The following is an 18549-nucleotide window of genomic DNA, read 5'->3' as shown; positions in this document are numbered from 1 at the left end:
AGGTTTACTTCGACAAGTTGATTGGAAAGCTTTCTTACCTCAAAAAATGCTCAAGTTTCTAATTTGTTGATAAAATTAACTTCAACAATTAATTTTGAATGCCGAGTTTAAATTCAACATTAGTTCACATATTGTAACCATGTTGGATGTTCACAATTTGACTCTAGCTTAATAGAGTGCCAATTAATGAATAAAACTCGCTTTTCAAATTGAAAGGGTGAAAAAATAGATGCTAAGAAAATGCAGAAGCTAGACAACTTATGTCTATCATCATGATATCAAAATTTATATAAATCAAAATTTTTTAGAACATTACTTCAATATTTATTTTGTTCATTTTCCCAACACATTCGTGCTCTCGGCCAAACATAAAACTTGCATCTAGAATGGCACAACTAATCTAACATGTTTCGAGTATATGTTACAATAATCTTTGTACATAAAATACACATATTTGGTGCTAATGTATAAAAATTTATGAATCGGATGTAACAAAATTGATATTGCGATAACCCCGGCCATTTTATGAAAAACTGACATCGCGTAAAAACATTTGTTGCATTTATTAAATGTCAAGTTAAGTATTATTTAGGAAGAAATTTTTTAGTTTTTAAACCTCGGTGATTATATCCATACTTTGGTAGTCTAGACTAAGATCAACACATTGGTTAAGGCGTTAAGCCAATAAGATTTAGGCTATATGATTCAAATAACTTGAATGTGTAATCAAAATCCACACTGACCAGCTCATAAATTACACCTGATCCGTTTTAAATCTTCGATGTTAGACTGGTAAACAATCGATACAACAAGGTGTAACTGGTAACACTTCTAAGCCTAAAAAGTTTATTCTTTATTTTGAAAAAAGAGAGATCGATAATCCAATATCCATAAACTTTGCTTAAGACAGGCATTCGTCAACATCGAACTCACCAGGAAGCTCAAAAATAAGTACCTTCGTGACAGACTTATTCACGAGAAAACCTTTTTTCCCAGTAACGTCAAGAAAATCATTGAACCAAAGTCTTGGCTTCACTGACCTTCTTTTGTACCACTTTTAAGAACTCGGTCTTATCAAGAGGCTCTGCATTCTTGGTGGCATGGACTTCGGCAAGCTTGGCATAGTTGGCAGCCGACTCGGAGATGAAAGCTATCTCTTTGTCTGTAAGCTTTCTCAGAAACTTGGCAGGATTACCTCCCCATACCTGTTGCCAAAGCCCAATTAAACATCCTATTCATAACTAACTTTAATAAATAAATAAAAAGGAGTGCAGAAAATAGAGAGTATTATAACGTTATAATCACCAACCCTATACATCTCCTATTGGGGAAATAAACATTATTAATATCTGATGAAATAGAAACTACATGAGCACAGCAGCCACTAAAATCTGAAGTAAAGCTCATCTGCTAGCTAACGGTGATACCAGTATTTAGGAGCTAAATATATACTTGTTTTTACCTCAGATCAGTATTATCAACTTGCCATAAAGATCGGCATAAAAGACTGAATCCATCTAACATTAATTAGCTTAAAATGCATAGTTTCTAAGACAAAACTTGAAGTTTCTACATCCGAAGAAAACATTCTTTAGACTATCGTCTTGTACAGTGGCAAAATTCAACTTTTAATAGCAAAAACATTGTAAACTATCCTACAAAGCCAATTAGTCAAGCAGTCAAGCTATAAACCCAGATACAAGATACTGAAGGATAACCAAGGGTGTGGGGTAGGCCGTTCTGATGCAAGCCTCCAGCAAAGATATATACCGATTTAGCTGTAGATGAGTCGACTTGGGCTACGTTTTATCTATATTCAGTCAAATATGTCTAGATAAAAGATTTAACAAGAAAGCGAACAGGTTAAAGATGTTTGACTATGGCTGGATTGTTCGTAACTGCATATTTACAATACAGACGCGGCGATCAATTTACAAAACATAAAATTGCAGGTCGATCTAACCCAACTTAGCCTAAAAACCCATATTAATCGTTTACCCATCGCGCTTCTCTTACCCACTCTGGTGAATATTGTCAAATCTTTATAAGGTAGGTGTAAAGCTACTAATGGAAGAGAAAGAAAAGAGATTAGAACCTCGCCACTGGGAATTCTGGTATCCTGTCTTACAAGGGCTCCAGCAGCAACCATGCCATGCTTTTCTACGACTACCCCGTCAAGCAGTGTAGCCTTCATACCAACAAATGCTTCATCCTCGACAGTGCATCCATGTAAAATAGCGCTATGACCTGCATCATATTTTAATCTAAATCACTCTACGAAATGATCAAAACATAGATTCTTGTCAAGCCATGCTTTCAAAAACATTAAAAAACTAGGTCCTATCAAAAGTGCTCACCAACAGTCACATTATCTCCAATCACTGTTGGATGAACCTTTCCAGGAAGATTAGATTTTGCAACATGCACAAGAGAGTGGTCCTGTATATTAGTGCCTGATCCAATACTAATACTGTTCACATCACCTATACACAAAATAATATTTTATCAGTATAATAGCTGCATATATATAAGAACAAGTATGATTACTAAATGAAGTAAAGTACAACGAGAAAAAGTACAAGATAGCATGATAACTGGAACAACAAAAGCATCTTGAAGTTTACAATATTGTTACTGAATGTCTATAAAGTAACGTTGAACAGCAATGGTTCATCAATATGATGAAAATGAAATTACAGACAATGATGAGTCAAAGAAAAGTAATAATGAAGAAAAAAGTAAATTGTGTGAAGTTCCAATCATGAGGAGCAAAGCAATTAATAGCTACACATAACTGCATTAAAGATGACAATTATCTTTTTAATTAACTGAAGTCACTATCAAAACTACTACTCTCATTCAAAAACGAGAGCTGCACTCGACATTAGATGTGAAACAGGTTACTTTTTTTAGTCTAATTTCTCTGTTAAAAAAAAGAGTTTATTTTTTATCGTGTGGGATAAAAATGATCTAACATTGCAACTATCTTGATGACATGTTTTACACCTACAAATTACTCCCTCACTAACCGTATAAAACAACTGACTTTGGCAAATAATGTAAAAAGAGACTTTGACTTCATAAAAGAAGACGGCAGATCTCTTTTTCTCCAATGAAGCAAAACTAGTTCCTATAATATAGTCGAAATTTGATCAACTCCTCAAGAAACCTCAAAACTACTATGGGTAAGATGTAGAATTTGATTAAAGCTTGAATCTAAATCACAAATGACATTAAGAAAAACACATCCTTAGATAGTCAATCCAATCAAGTAACGAACTTGGTATATTTTATCAAATATGCAGATCAAACTGGCATATAATCTTAAGATGCTCAGGTAGACTGACAGCAATACGGCCAAGATCTTCCTTCAAGTTTGCTTGGACATGTGTTACAGCACTGATGCGTGTGTGTGTGCGTTTAATCTTATCTACTTTAATCATGTAGCACGTACTTAATTTAGGGTATCAGTCAAAAGTTCATAATTAATGTTAACTACAAAATGAGCAAGTTCAACACAATCCTCTTTTGTTTCAGCTACAAATAATAAAATTGATTGCAGCTAAAGGAAACTACAAAGCATAAATAAATTAAACCACAATATTTGAGTATTACCTCTCAAAATGCAACCATACCAGATAGATGATCCTGCTCCCACTTGAACATCTCCAATGATAGAAGCACTTGGGGCTACAAATGCATCCTTAGCAACCACAGGGGCTTTGTCATATACATTCATAAGAGTCCGATGTCTGGATACTGACAAAAAAGACAGTGTCGATGATGGTTGAGAGAATGCTTATATACATAATACATGATGGTATTCAATGACTGTTAAAGGACATATCCAATTTAACAACAGATTATAAGTGTCAGAAAATTATAAACTAATCGACCATTTAAAACCCGGAAAAAAAAGGAGAAAGCTCCGCACCCAATCCAACAAATTTCTGAGCAAATATTGTTTTGTCGTCATGTCTTCCATACTTGGCTACAAAGATACACTTTGCGTACGGGGATATTATTAACATGCTATTCTCTAAAGATGACAGATATTATTCCTTCACCTCTTCTTTATAGAGATCAACCCTAATATACCTTGCTACATTACTAAATGCCAACAGCTTTGAACTTATACAAGGCTTTAATATTGATAAATTTTCAATTAATAGAATATATATCCCTGGGCCTAGACAGCATTTTTATGTAGATAACTTTGTCAAAACTTTTGATAACTACAAAAGCAAACAGACACACATAGACACAGATAGAGTAGCTTCTTTGAAAACTAACTTTTGATAACTACACAAGCAAACAGACACACATAGACACAGAGAGAGTAGCTTCTTTGAAAACTATCCCCCATATCAATGGTAAAAATATCCGGAATCTTTACATTCAATATGATGCAATAGCAGCCAGCTAGAAAAAACTTCTTATAGTGTAATTAGCACAAGCCAGAATACCACACGAACTACTAAATAACTTACTCTCAAACTATAGCTCCCACTAACATACTTATTTATTTACCTCTTGCATGATACATCCGAAAGTTCCACAAATATACATCAGATAGATTATAGATATTCTGCCTACTTCACTTGACTTGGATGATTGTTAACAATGCAATTAAACTTGTATGTACCTTACTTACTACACTCTAGCACTTCAAGGATTACATCGAGACTTCTTACTTGAAAAAATGAAAGAAAAAAAAAAGGTCTGTAAAAAAGTCATAACCATTACCACGATTTATCTAACAAAAATTAAGAAACAAACCCAACTTAAGCAGTTTGACCAACTTCTATGCCATTTTTTCTTAGGCCTTAAATTTATGATTTCAATATGAATCAACAATATGCCACTTCTTTGGACTTTCAGGTTCGAACTTCCCTAAGCAAACATCTTGTGGGTGGCAAAGAAAGGAATTGAAAATTCCCACTACAAAAGTACTAAAAAGATCATTTTTCAGCAAATAAAAACTACTAAATCTGAAATCTTTGATGAGCATTTTGACAAAAGTAATCATCTTTATGATGTCTATCATCACCCCAAATAAACCCAGTAAGCAAAACCAATGATATGTTAAATTCTGAAACTTGAAAATGAGGATTAATTAAATTAAATAAAGAAAAAAAAAATACGTTGTTCTTTGAAGAAGTTGTTGCCTTGAAGGCGTGAACCGAGACGATCCATCGCTTGACCCGTTTCCCGGATCCAAAACCCGACAGTGTAAGCTGCTCTTCCTAAAGTTCCCATGGCTGATCGGCTGTTTGTTTGACTGCTACTTTTATCCCCCTTTTTACACCAATACCTCACTGTGTTATTCGGCTGAAATGAAATGAGAATGCCAAACAACCCAGGGGTAGGGTAAATTACTAAAGTGTCCTTTGTGGTTTACCATCATTGACCAAAATACCCTTCGATATAAGTACTGTACAGTTGCTTTTTCCAATTCACTTCCTTTTAACATCCCCAGGACAAAAAATTTAATAAAATAAAAAATTAAATGAAATTTTCAATTACTCCTACATGAGTACATTCTTTATTAACTTCATGTGTGTTTTCTTTCAAATAAAGTGGATAATACAAATATGATTTGAAGTTGGGTTGTGTACCAACATATCTTATGTGTTATAATAATATTTCATACTATAATGTACTCGTAATTGTTATATTTGAGATTTTGATTAATAGTATGAGTTGTAAGTTTATGTATACAAATGAATAATTTTTTAACCCTTTAGTGGATTTAAAGTGATAATACTCCTCAGCTAGCAAAATATGGTCAAATTATATTAGTAGTGGTACTACTTTAAATCGTGGAAATATGCTTCATTTTATTTGTAGTAAACATCTATATCTATATCTTATCTATACTATTTTATAAAACATTTTAACCCTTTTTAAAATCTCAAAAGATGATTTAAACCACCTAAATTATCTTTCTTCTTTATTCACTAATTTAAACATCTCTACCTAATATACCTTTAATACCTTTAAATCTCAACCACTCATTTTTTCTCTCTCGTCCATAAATCATTTTATTTTATATTTTATTCAAAATCTTTTATCTCAAAAACCGTATATCGATAAATTATAAAAATTGCATGGGTGTTCTTAAAATTTCATGTTTTTCATTAGAAATGTCATTTGATATATTTTCGACGAAGTTTTAAATCCGAGTACGGAGTCCGTACGGCTAAGGCATTTGGTTATTACACTCTATGATTTATCACCTCCTATGATTTATCACCTCACCATCTCACCGCCGCATTGTGTGGGTACTATTACTCGTAATAACAAATAAGAATTTAAAAGCGTTTGGAACGGATGATTTTGTAAAGAAATAAAAGTATTTTGGTAGCGGTTACATAATGTAATGACAGAGCTTGTAAAAACACCAGAACAATTTTTTTCTTAGAGTGGCAAATAGTATTGATGTTTTAGTTTCATTGTTTCCATGTCATTTTAATTTTATATCAATAACTCTAATAGAAAGTATAACTTATTTTTGAGTTTTATAACATATTAGTCCGATGTACTCATATTTATTGTTTTCGGCATCTTGATAAAGGATTTTAATACATATTGTTATGCAAATTCGCTTTTTAATTTACTATTTCTATTATCAAACCATAAAATTAACTTCTTTCTAATCTATATATTTCACCAGTATCAAAGAAAATAAATTATTTAATGTCAAAGCCAAATTCATTTTTCCGAACTTTCACTTATATTTCCTTAACCTTATAAAAGGCAATTGTTGTGCACTAGAAAAATCGTCGCTAAATATTGTTCACAATAAAATTTCTGTAATTACTGTCATCTTTATGGTTATTTTAATATCACGCGTTAATTAGTATTTTACTTACGTTGTTATTTTAATGTGGTTGTTCTATGATTCGTTTGATATTTTTTGCCCTTGTTGAGTTTGTATTGAACGAGGTTTTCAGATTTATTTTAATACCACATGATAAAATAATATTGAAATTTTTTTATATTGTTCTTCAGCTATGGTTACTATGCTATGCATCGTGCTTAATAGTAAAATATATTATATGTCAATGTCAATTTTCATGATACATAAATTTATTTATAATTTGTAAAATGATATTGGAGAGATATCAATAAGAAATCGAGCTTTAGTGTGTACCAATGACGGTTAGTGTGTAAAATGGGATGATTAGATTGCATAAAATGGTGAAATGTTACACAAAGTTGTTATGAAAGGGGCTTATAAACTTATACACATTTTACACTAAGTCCTTTCCATACTTAAACATTTAGAGCATATGGTTATAAAATTCAGAACATCATCTCAATGCTACATCAGTTTTCACCGATTTATCACTTTTAAGTTGTTATAGATGCAGAACGATGCATAACGCATAACATTATTTTTTTCATTTTTTTTATAACTTACAGAATTAATTTTCAGACTACTTTATATTCATTCTATATTATAAATATACGGTAATAAAAAATAAACTATACGGTAATAAAAAATAAACTATCTATTCACAAATCACTAACATAAAATTAAAATAACTACTTTGTAAATATATAATCATTCAGGGACTAAATTAGAAATTGTTAGAAAATGAAAATGAGTCCGTCAATGATAGATGGCGTATAGACTTTTCCCAACATCCAACACATTTTTTATCTTTGTTTTAAAATTGTAATAGTGCAAAAACATAGTTGGTGCCCCGTTCTCTTCTCTGCAAAGCTATTCGCCAGAATATGACCACTGTGAAACCATTCCTTTGATATGCTTGCTACTTTCCAACATATCATCGGTGAGTCTATGTATAATATGTATATTTTATATATATATATATATATATATATATATTACTAAAACACTACAACAGAACAAAAAAAGGAAAGAGAAAATGATGCCAGGCATCGGCGTTAAGACGCAGAACCCCGGATCAAGATTCAACGCCGAAAGTAGCGGAATGGAGGGGTTGTCGGCGCCAAGATGCCAATAGAGATTCGGGGTCGGGGTAGACCACCCATACCCTATGCTCTTACAATAAGAGAATAAAATACAATAGAAATACAAATCAACTACTACAAATATTATTTTTACTAACAAAAAGTATTAAAGTCACATGTTAAATAACTACAAACAAACGGGGCCACCTTTCTCTTCGTTTTTCGTAGTCCCAAAACTCAATCGAATGAAACGACACACGAAAATATTTATAAAAAAAAGTAAGAAAAGAAAAGATAATACGAGTAATAAAAACTGAAACAAAAAAATCACATCCAAAATTCAATCCTATACACAAATCAATCAATCAATCAATCAATCGGGTGCAAGCGGTGCAATTTTATTCTGTTTGTATCTTCATACTTATCGTTGCTTAAGGTATCATCACACACACAAAACCCTAATTTCGCACTCACAGTTTCAGCTCTCTTTTAACCCCCCTATCTATACATATTTTTGTAAAATATAATTATTTATTTAATCCTGTTAATTAATTTAACACCTAATAATCTATGAATCTACACATAATAGTAATAGTAATAATTGTGCATAATAAGCTGAAATTTAGTTATAGTTGTTTCAGTTGTAACTGTTATGGTTTACAATAGATATTCTTTTTCGTTATTATAAATACATATTTGGTCATAGTGTATACTAACTATTGAGCTGATATTCCACTTTAGAACCTGGTATTGTGTATATTGCTGTTCGATGTATCCGATTAGTTATTACATTAGGTAACCAGTAATTTATAAGAGATCACGTGACTTGTAAACCGGTGATGTGGTATCGGTTTCAATGATGTGGCAGCTTGTACACTTGCCACGTTTGCGATAAATGGTCACCTGATTAAGGATTATCCATTATATACAATCGAACGTTACCCGCGCGATGCGGCGGTGGCAGCGGCAATTGGTGGTGGTCGTGACGGCGGCGGGGAGTAGTGTAGTTTATTGATGTAACATGGTTTTGATGAATTGTTGAAAGCTGAATGTTGAAAGTTGAAAATGTTATTTGCTTTATAATATAAAAATATAGAAGTATAGATATAGATAGGACTGCCTGAACGTTCGATATGTACAGTAAAAGTTTTATAGTAGAATACGTATAGGGGCTGCATGCCGGAGCTAGAAGCTAGGATGTGTTTTCATTCTTCTTTTTTTAGTAGCTTTTATTCTAGAGACTTTAGGGGCTGTTTGGAGCTTTCCAGGGCAGTGGTTTTCCTATTAAAAACTACATCCAAACGCAGTTATTTTTCCTGTTAGGAGCTCTGTTCGGGAAATTTGCTGGATATATATATATATATATATATACAGGGAGACAATCAAAATAAGAACAATATATATATATATAATATAACACCAAACGGCTTAATTCGACAGATTAATTTAGGTTACCAGTAGTAGTACTTTTGTTGTTAATTATGTTGCAAAGCCATATTAAAGTTATGCTGTTAATTTGTACAGAAGTCTTTGAAGGTTGGTTTAAACATGGAAGGAATAGGGAGTGATGCTGCTTCCCCAATGGCACCATTGGCTAAGTGGAAAGCTGAATTCGCTAGGGCGTTTCAGTTTTATTTGGATAAGTCAACCCCGCTTCCTGTTCATAGGTGGCTCGGGACGCTTGCTGTTGCTTCAGTTTATGTGTTGCGGGTCTATTATCTTCAAGGGTTTTATATTATCTCTTATGGTCTTGGAATCTATATCTTGAACTTGTTGATTGGATTTCTCTCACCAAAGGTTGATCCAGAGCTGGAAGCTTTGGATGGCGCTGCTCTGCCTACTAAAGAGTCAGATGAATTTAGGCCTTTTATCCGCCGCCTTCCAGAGTTCAAGTTTTGGTGAGTTTATTGTCGATTCTCCAAAATCATCATCATAATGTTACATCTATCTTTTTGAACATTTTAATTATCTATCAGATTAGTCAAAAAGTATGGTTTTGTGAAAATTGGATACTCATGTCTAAGTAGATAATGTTTTAGTACATATGCAATCCTGTATAAGAAATCATCATGCTGACATGAGACCACACTTTTAGATCTCTATTTTTGATATCTTTATAGAATAGGATAACGTAAGTTAGGCTCGTAATTGTTTGAGTAATGTTGCATGAATCATAATACTGTCATGCTATAAATAATGTTTATGTTATCATGTCATTATTTGTTAGTCTTCTGTTTTTACATGGATGATAGCTATGGTAATAACTATATTTGTTTGCATCTGTGTTGATAAGTGTTAAGAAGAAACAGCCAGCAATGGGTTGACTTTTATAATTCTACTGAGTTATGTAACCATCCAAGTCGTTTTTCTACATATAATACTATATACACTTGCCCCTGTCCTGAACTGTTAATAACTTGTTGTTGCCTGGAAAGATGTTAGCTTCTAATACATCTAAATGTCTGATCTAGTGAAGATCATTTCAGAACATGGTGATGGGAATTTTTTTGTTGTTCATTGCATCTTTTTGTTTAAGTGATATGTGTTAGTTACAAATTAGCCGTTGAAAAGATTTTGCAGTTTGCACTCTTGCTCTGGGACCCGTAAATCTTTACCTGCCTGTATTATAAATCAACTTGAGAAGTGTTACACGTATACATATAGTTCAATTTTTTAAAAATATATATACAAGACAATGTCTGTTAATTTAGCTCATGTTCATCATCAGTGTTTCTCATTTTTCTACATAGTGTTTCATAAAAAGATAGGCAGTCGAGTGTTTTTGTAATATGTAATTTCATAGACAGTGGGAACATAAGCATCCCTCTAAATGGGATTATGATTAGATTTATCATCTTAATGCTACATTTTATTGTTTAGACCCATATGCTTTTGCTATAACAGTGCTAACTGATTTAGGATCTTGTGATGTTTTCTGAATAGTTTATTACATAATTTCAGGTATGCCATCACGAAGGCTTTCATTGTTGCCTTCTTGATGACGTTCTTTTCTCTATTTGATGTTCCTGTTTTCTGGCCAATACTGCTCTGCTATTGGATTGTCCTATTTGCTCTCACTATGAAGCGTCAAATCATGCACATGATTAAATACAAATATGTCCCATTTAACATTGGCAAGCAGGTAACAACTTTTAAGTTTTTCATCGTTAAATCCCAACAACCCCAAAGAAAATTATCTCTTGTTTTGTATTAAAAATTATTGAAATTTGACAGAAATATGGTGGAAGGAAGTCGCCTGTAGCCGGTGGTTCACCAAGTCACCGAGGTTGAAGGAGCGGTCGAGTAGGATTCATAATAGCATAGTAGTATTAGCCTATTAGTTCGTTCTTTTCATCCCTCGTTTTTAGCTCTCCATTATAGAAGCAAAACCTTTTGGAGTTCTAGTATTACAAGAGCAAATCATTATCTTTTGAGATTACGTGATTCCCTAATAATAATAGTGTCTGCTGGTTTATTTGCAATGTATATAAATATATGAGTTACAGGTGGAATTTTTGTTTGAGAAGCTCATGAGGAAACAAGGTATGTATAATTACAGATTTGACCCCACCAAATGGAATTTGGTTCATCGAAGGTTGCCAGATAGGATGTTTGTCATACTTGTATGTACCTGATTGGTAAAACCACTTCCCAAATACTATATAAAGAAAGTCACCAAGTTCTTTGTAAAGTACTTTCTGACTTTTTCATGTTCAACGAAGTATAGTTATTTGAGGGATGGTTTTAATAATCCTATATTCTTAACAACACTATCTTGCTTAAAAATTTTATTCCTTACAGCTCACGTCTCTATATTAGTCTATCCTTATTTTATCTTAATTAAAGGGTCTACCTCTGCCTAGACACCATATGAGTTTTGGTCATATAGGCCATCTGACAAAGATTTCAAGATTGGTGCTACATTTCTTGAAAAAATGTTCGGAAGAATCTTTTTTGTAATATTGTTTTTCTGGGCAGCTCTTACCGTCATCACACCTATCCTTGTTCGGTTGTCTGCCTCTGCAAAACTCTTGGATAACAATGGTATGTAATCTTATGGCACTATTTATCATTTGGCATTCATGCTGCTCAAATACTCAATCTTCTTGTATCGTGGTTGATATATGCCATTCATAATCTTGACACTTTCTTTACACTCAAGAAACACGAATAATCTTTGAAATATCTATTGGTATGTTATTTCAGGAGAAATGACCGATGGTAGTATCAATAGGAAAGAAATAAGTTTATTGTCCAGAAAAGCACTCGGATCTATCGGACTTCCCCGGAAAGAAAGGCTTGCATTATCATCAACACTGTCGCCATCACCATCGCCATCGCCATCACGATCATCATCGCAACCTCTTACACAAAACTACGTTTGAACTGGAGGTTAGTGGTGACACGAAAAGTTTATCCTATACCAAAAAGCAAAGCACGGTAACTTTAAATCATGTGAAGTTGCCATGATCAACTCATTGAGAATTTGGTTTATGTTGTTGATTAACCTGGTTCGTTTTGTATAGTTATGTAGCGAACCAACTTGGTCATATTTTTTTCCATAGAAAAATGCTCTTTACTCATATTCAGGAAGGATAAAAAAGAAAGTTGGGTTCTAAGGATAGGAAGAAAAAATCTATTTAAATAACACGTCGTGATTTCGAGGCGACCATTGACTAGGCATAATTTTTTGCCAAAAGATGTGGAATGATACAAGTGATAATAGAGTAGTTGGTGGTATATAAGTTATAATTGTGGCATCAAAAGCTCATGATTGTTGCTTCAAGGTGAACCTACCATTATTGAACAATAATAAATGTTGAACCAATTGTGTGTGTGTGAATAACTCTTTATGTGGGGGATTAGCATTTAGGGTTGTAGCACAACAAAGATTTATAAGATGACGATCTATTGTATATTTTCAAGTTATAAGATGATCTATTGTAGTTGTGGACTGCATTATATGTTTTCTAGCGCATTGTCATATTCATAAGAGATAGACTTTGACCGATGAGCCAAAAATGCTCGAGGTAATCTCACACACCCCTACATTTTACGTCTTTGTCTGATACCGTTAGGCCAAAGATTTAGTGGTGGATAAGTTGGACTTGTATAAATGTGATTGATACAAATGATTGCTAACGATTCCTATAGCGGTTGGAGCCTTGGAGGGTATAGATTCCTTTTACGAAACTATTAAATGTACAAAGGTATCACATATAGTTCATACACTTTCATGACAAAGCATAGCTATTGTCCTGACTTTTCATCTCTTTCAAGTTTCAACTGCTTTCTGCTAACAGAGTAAAGATTGGGAAATATAGACGACAATACACAAGTTTTACAACTGCATTTTAATGAATAAAAATATACCAGTGGTAGCAAGAATCTTTTCATTTAAAACAGAGTTAATTACTGAAATGGTATCTCACGTTTGCGTCATATTACTGGTTTCATATCTTTCCTTTCAAAGTTACGCTGATCATACCCAACGTATGTAAATCTCCACTTGGACCATACTGGAGGCTAACGCCGTCAGCTGGCCGTTAAAACCTCCCCCACGTGACTTGCACGTGAGGGGTAAATATGTAATATCGCATTTCCTAATTACTGAAATGGTACCTAACATTTGCACGATATTGATGGTTTCATACCTATATGTTTCTTAATTACTAAAATGGTACCTAATGTTTAGTTATTAATTTTTTTTATATATTTTTTTAATTTGTTTTATTTTTCTTTTATAAAAATTCTCCAAAACTTGTTACAATTTAATGAAAATAGTCAGAATAAACTTATAATCCACTAAAAAAAATACCAAATAGCTATTTCATAACAAAATATAAGTTTTAAAGTTCACGAATAACCAAAAAGAGCAATAAAGTGTAATAAAACAATTTTAAAAAAATTTGTGAGGAAATTTTTTTTTTGAAAAAATTTCGGAAATACCGCAATGGTAATACCAGAAATACAAGTCAGTATTTACTGCGACCATTGCTGCATACATTGGGTATGATCAGCGTAATTTCGAAAGGAAATGTATGAAACCAGTAATATGATTAACTCTTTAAAATAACACAACCCAATTATGAATGAATAAACGAGCACTTGTACAACTGTTCATGTGATTATATCATCATTCCCTTTGACTTAAGAACCGTTTAAGCAAGAGCTAGCAAAGGCAAAAGTCAAAATCGATCTACAGGAAAAAGTAAAAGATCAAGATTCAGAGAAAAGGGCTAACATGTGTGAAAGTAGTATGATATTACTACGTCACTGCATAAAAGTCATCACTATCACTAAATATACTGTGTGTGTGTATATATTTCACCAACACAACCACCAATGTCCGGAAAAATGTAAACCGCTCAGATGGCCGGAAAAACGTACCCATTCATATGTTATTGTAGCTTAAAATTGATAAAGATTTGTATGTAAATCCAAACCTACAATAGAAAAGGTAACAAGTGGCCGGAGATTGTGGTGCTGCGATGATGGACGGAAAATTGAAACTCACGCAGATACTATTTTGTTAACACATCATCACCATAATCAAGAAATTAAGATCTTAAACGAGCAACATCATCATCCGGGTTTGGACTTTGGATCCAAAATCATCCCAATCATTTTTCTTTAGCAAATAACATACTACATACTTACCAATAAATTAAAAATAGTTACTGATAGATTAAAAATAAGAAAAAAGAAAGAAAGAAAAATGCTGGTCGTATCATTAGTGAGAGAGACTGAGAGAGAGAGACGGCTAGATGTCGCAAGGGAAATGTTAAAATAAATTGCCAAGTGTGGATGACTTTGTTTCATGTCAAAAAGAATATATATATCTTTATATATAATAAAAAACGATTGTTTTTTAAACTATTTTTAGAAACAATTATGATATGGCATGTCTATAAATTTTTTCAAAATGTTTTTATTTTATTTATGATGCAATATCTAATTAATAAAATTTTAAAGATAAATAACCCATTAATTATTTTCAAAATGTTTTATTTTATTTATGATGTCTACAAATTTATTCTTTTAGTGGAAAACAAAATAAATACTTTTTTATATAACATCATAAATGTCTTTTTATGTTTTATTAATGCAATAGGTACTAATATATATAATTATTGTGTTAATCAATTTAATATCTTCAAGCCGAGTTATAATATATCAATAACAAAAGTTATAGAATGTTTTTTAACTATTTTTAGAAACAATTATGATGTGGCATGTCTACAATTTTTTTAAAAATGTTTTTATTTTATTTATAATGTCATATCTAATTAATAAAATTTTAAAGATAAACAGCCCATTAATTATTTTCAAAATGTTTTATTTTATTTATGATGTCTACAAATTTATTCTTTTAGTAGAAAACAAAATAAATACTTTTTTATATAATATCATAAATGTCTTTTTATGTTTTATTAATGCAATAGGTACTAATATATATAATTATTGTGTTAATCAATTTAATATCTTCAAGCCGGGTTATAATATATCAATAACAAAAGTTATAGAAATTTTTTTAGATTTTTATTGCTTTTAAAATTTTATTAAAATTGTCCGGGTTGAAGTTGAGCTGATTAACTAGTATATATATATAGGGGAAAGGGAATTTGTAGCTGACTTGTACCCAACATTGGGTATAGAACCCATCAAAACTACGTCGTTTCATTAAAAAAAAACACGACTCTCAAATAGAAAAAGGATCCTCCACATCAAAAACCCAAACATCTCTCAAATCTCTAAATCCATCCCCACCGCAACACAATCTTGATCATAAGGGGTTTCCATTGGAATTTCAAGTCTCGAAGTCTTCACAGTATCGCAAAAGCAGGTTCTATTATCATCATATCATGGTAAAAATATTTATTTTTAATACCTTAATATTAGATTATAATGTTTCCTTTGTTGAATAACGATATATTTAGACTATTATTAATTGCTATCATGAATCATAGCTGAATTATAGCTTCAACACAGTCTATGTATACTGGCTTTTTGAAAGTATAATAATAGTTTTCTTTATATTTTATTGCATCTGCCCTTTTTTTTGTTTGACGTAGGAACTTATGCATTTGGATAATATACCAAGAAACGAGTTGGTTGAAACTCCTTTGATTGATGATATCGATGCAAATGGTTATTTGGTTAACAGTGTGGATTTAGAAACTGAATGTAACAGTCAAAATGTGGATGTGGATTTAGGTACTGGTGAGTATCTTGATTCTTATGAAGATGGAAATACATTTAATGATGATAATATTATCGGGAGGGTGTTTAATACCCATGAAGATGCATATACGTTTTATAATCAATATGCTTTTCTACATGGATTTGGTATACGTATTCATTGGGACTATAAAAATAAAACAACAAATGAGAAATATCAAAAGTTGTTTGTGTGCAACAAAGTAGGCTTCAAAAAGGTGAAGGATCATGGTTCTAGTGGGGATTCTAAGAAAAGTCGTAGAGAAACAAGAACAGGTTGTGACGCTCAACTTCGCGTTTCAAAAACAAAAGACGGTAAATGGCGTGTGGATAAGTTTATTGATGCATACAATCATGAGTTAAGTACTACACCGCAAAAAGTAATGAAACACCGTTCTCACAGTAAGTTTCACCGCTCCATGGCTTGGAGATCTCTTATGTTGAACCTTGGTCAGTCGGGTTTGAGGCCCTCAAAAATCAAGAAAGCTGTAAATGCAATTAAGTCTCCATTTGAAATTGAAGTTACCTCTAAGCAATGCGTTGATGTTTTGTCTCAGCAACGAAAACAATACAAAGGCAAAGAGTTTTATGGGCTAATAAAACATCTTCAAGATAAATCAAAAAGAGATTTGAACCAGTACTTTGAGATTGACTTGTTTGCCGACGGATCTCCAAGAAATATATTTTGGGCTGATGGAAGATCAAGAGATGCTTATTTGAAATTTGGAGATGTTGTTGTGTTTGATGTTACGTATATGACCCACAGATTTAGGTTGCCATTTGCTCCATTTGTCAGGGTGAATCATCATGGTCAATCTATACTTTTTGGTGGTGCATTGCTAGAAAACGAAAAGGAAGAGACTTTCCAATGGTTATTTGAGCATTTCCTAAAGTGCATGTTTAACAAGTATCCTGCTGCAATAATAACCGACCAGGATAAAGCTATAGGCAATGCAATTTGCAAAGTTTTTCCAAACACCCGACATCGCTATTGTGTTTGGCACATTAACAGGCACGAGTTGGAACATTTGAACCAATTTGCATCCCGCTTTAGTGATTTCCAGGAGTCTTATAAACAATGGGTAAAGAGTGATACAACCGAGGAATTTGAAACCCAATGGGAAGTTATAAATTCTAAGTATAACTTAGATAGTAGTAATTGGATGGTGGAGATGTATAAGCTACGAAACTTTTGGGTTGAAGCTTTCTTCAAAGATATTTTTTTGGCAGGCATGACAACTAGCCAACGAAGTGAGAGCATCCTTTCTTACTTTGATGGATATGTTAATTCAAATACCATGTTGAATGAGTTTGTAATCCAATATGATAAAGCTGTAGATGATCGGAGGGTTGCCGAAGAAGATGAAGACTTTCAGACTATAAACACGTTGCCGGTTCTTTCATCGGTTCATCCAATAGAAGCAAAAGCTAGTAAACTTTTAGGATCCATAATGTTTCTTGGTTTACATTTTTATCTTTTAATTTATCTAATTATATCATATCGCTTTTTTTAATTGGTAGGTGAAGTTTATACTAGAAAAATTTTCGAGGTCTTCAAAAAGGAATGGATAGAAGCAACTAATAATTTAACTCATGAGACTTTAAGCAAGAGTATGGAAGAAAGTAGTTATAAGGTTGGTCAACTGAATGTTGATAAAAAATATTGGAGAACTGTCAAGTTTTGCTTCTTGAATAAGGTGGATGCTAGGTGTTCATGTGCTTTGTTTGAAACACATGGGATATTATGCAAGCATATCTTATATGTAATGAAGAAGAAGAATGTTGAGACCCTTCCTGATCATTACATTCTGCCTAGGTGGACAATTGCTTCCAGGTATAGGGCTGGTAGTGTTAGTATCAAAGACCCAAATAGTGAAAATGAAGTTAGTGCCTTAACTTTATGGTGTGTTCATAACAACTATACAAAAGCCGTTGATCAAGCAAGAGACTCTCCGAATGAAATTAACAGGCTAAATGCTTTCTTCTTGAAGTTTTTAGAAGAGCAAATGAAGCGTAAAAAGCCAACTATGCTTGAGAATAAAAATAAAGATTCTAATGTACGAATTTCTCAAGTAGACGCGATGCCCCAAATGTTAGTCAGGGATCCTGCTAGTCGTGCTAACACTAAAGGGCGCTCAGGGCGTCCAAAAAAGGCAACCAGAATTAAGCCTTTTATAGAAGTAAGGAAAAAGAAGACATGTTCCTATTGTGGAGGATTGGGTCACTACAAAACTGGGTGTCCAACAAAGAAGGTACCTTTATTAATATGTATCAGGTTGATTGATAATTCTTTCATTGGTCATATCACATGTTTCATTAGTTTACTTGTATGAATATGTATCAGGTTAATGATTCTTTGGGAAAGAAACAGTGACACTTTTGGTG

General features: G+C 32.7%; 3 protein-coding genes across 3 annotated transcripts; 2 read left to right on the top strand and 1 right to left on the bottom strand.

Moving 5' to 3' along the window:
* Nucleotides 1-668: 668 nt before the first annotated feature.
* LOC122587072 (gamma carbonic anhydrase 1, mitochondrial-like) lies at nt 669-5335 on the bottom strand. The gene is made up of 5 exons (XM_043759145.1): nt 5145-5335; nt 3616-3759; nt 2358-2483; nt 2096-2247; nt 669-1205 (listed from the first exon to the last, which is right to left on the bottom strand). The coding sequence occupies exons 1-5, from the start codon at nt 5257-5259 to the stop codon at nt 1011-1013; spliced, it is 732 nt and encodes a 243-aa protein (XP_043615080.1). The 5' UTR covers nt 5260-5335; the 3' UTR covers nt 669-1010.
* Nucleotides 5336-8225: 2890 nt separating this feature from the next.
* LOC122586777 (protein RER1B-like) lies at nt 8226-11419 on the top strand. The gene is made up of 4 exons (XM_043758764.1): nt 8226-8380; nt 9469-9842; nt 10906-11086; nt 11179-11419. Exons 2-4 carry the CDS (start codon nt 9493-9495, stop codon nt 11233-11235), a joined length of 588 nt encoding a protein of 195 aa, XP_043614699.1. The 5' UTR covers nt 8226-8380; nt 9469-9492; the 3' UTR covers nt 11236-11419.
* A 4606-nt stretch (nt 11420-16025) lies between these two features.
* Nucleotides 16026-18342, top strand: LOC122588257 (protein FAR1-RELATED SEQUENCE 5-like). Its single transcript, XM_043760375.1, has 3 exons — nt 16026-17595; nt 17686-18221; nt 18304-18342. The coding sequence occupies exons 1-3, from the start codon at nt 16026-16028 to the stop codon at nt 18340-18342; spliced, it is 2145 nt and encodes a 714-aa protein (XP_043616310.1).
* Nucleotides 18343-18549: the final 207 nt, after the last annotated feature.

Source organism: Erigeron canadensis, chromosome 2, assembly GCF_010389155.1.
Source record: "Erigeron canadensis isolate Cc75 chromosome 2, C_canadensis_v1, whole genome shotgun sequence".
Taxonomy (NCBI): domain Eukaryota; kingdom Viridiplantae; phylum Streptophyta; class Magnoliopsida; order Asterales; family Asteraceae; genus Erigeron; species Erigeron canadensis.
The sequence above is the reverse complement of the archived record's forward strand: the minus strand, read 5'-3'. Positions and strand labels throughout refer to the sequence as shown.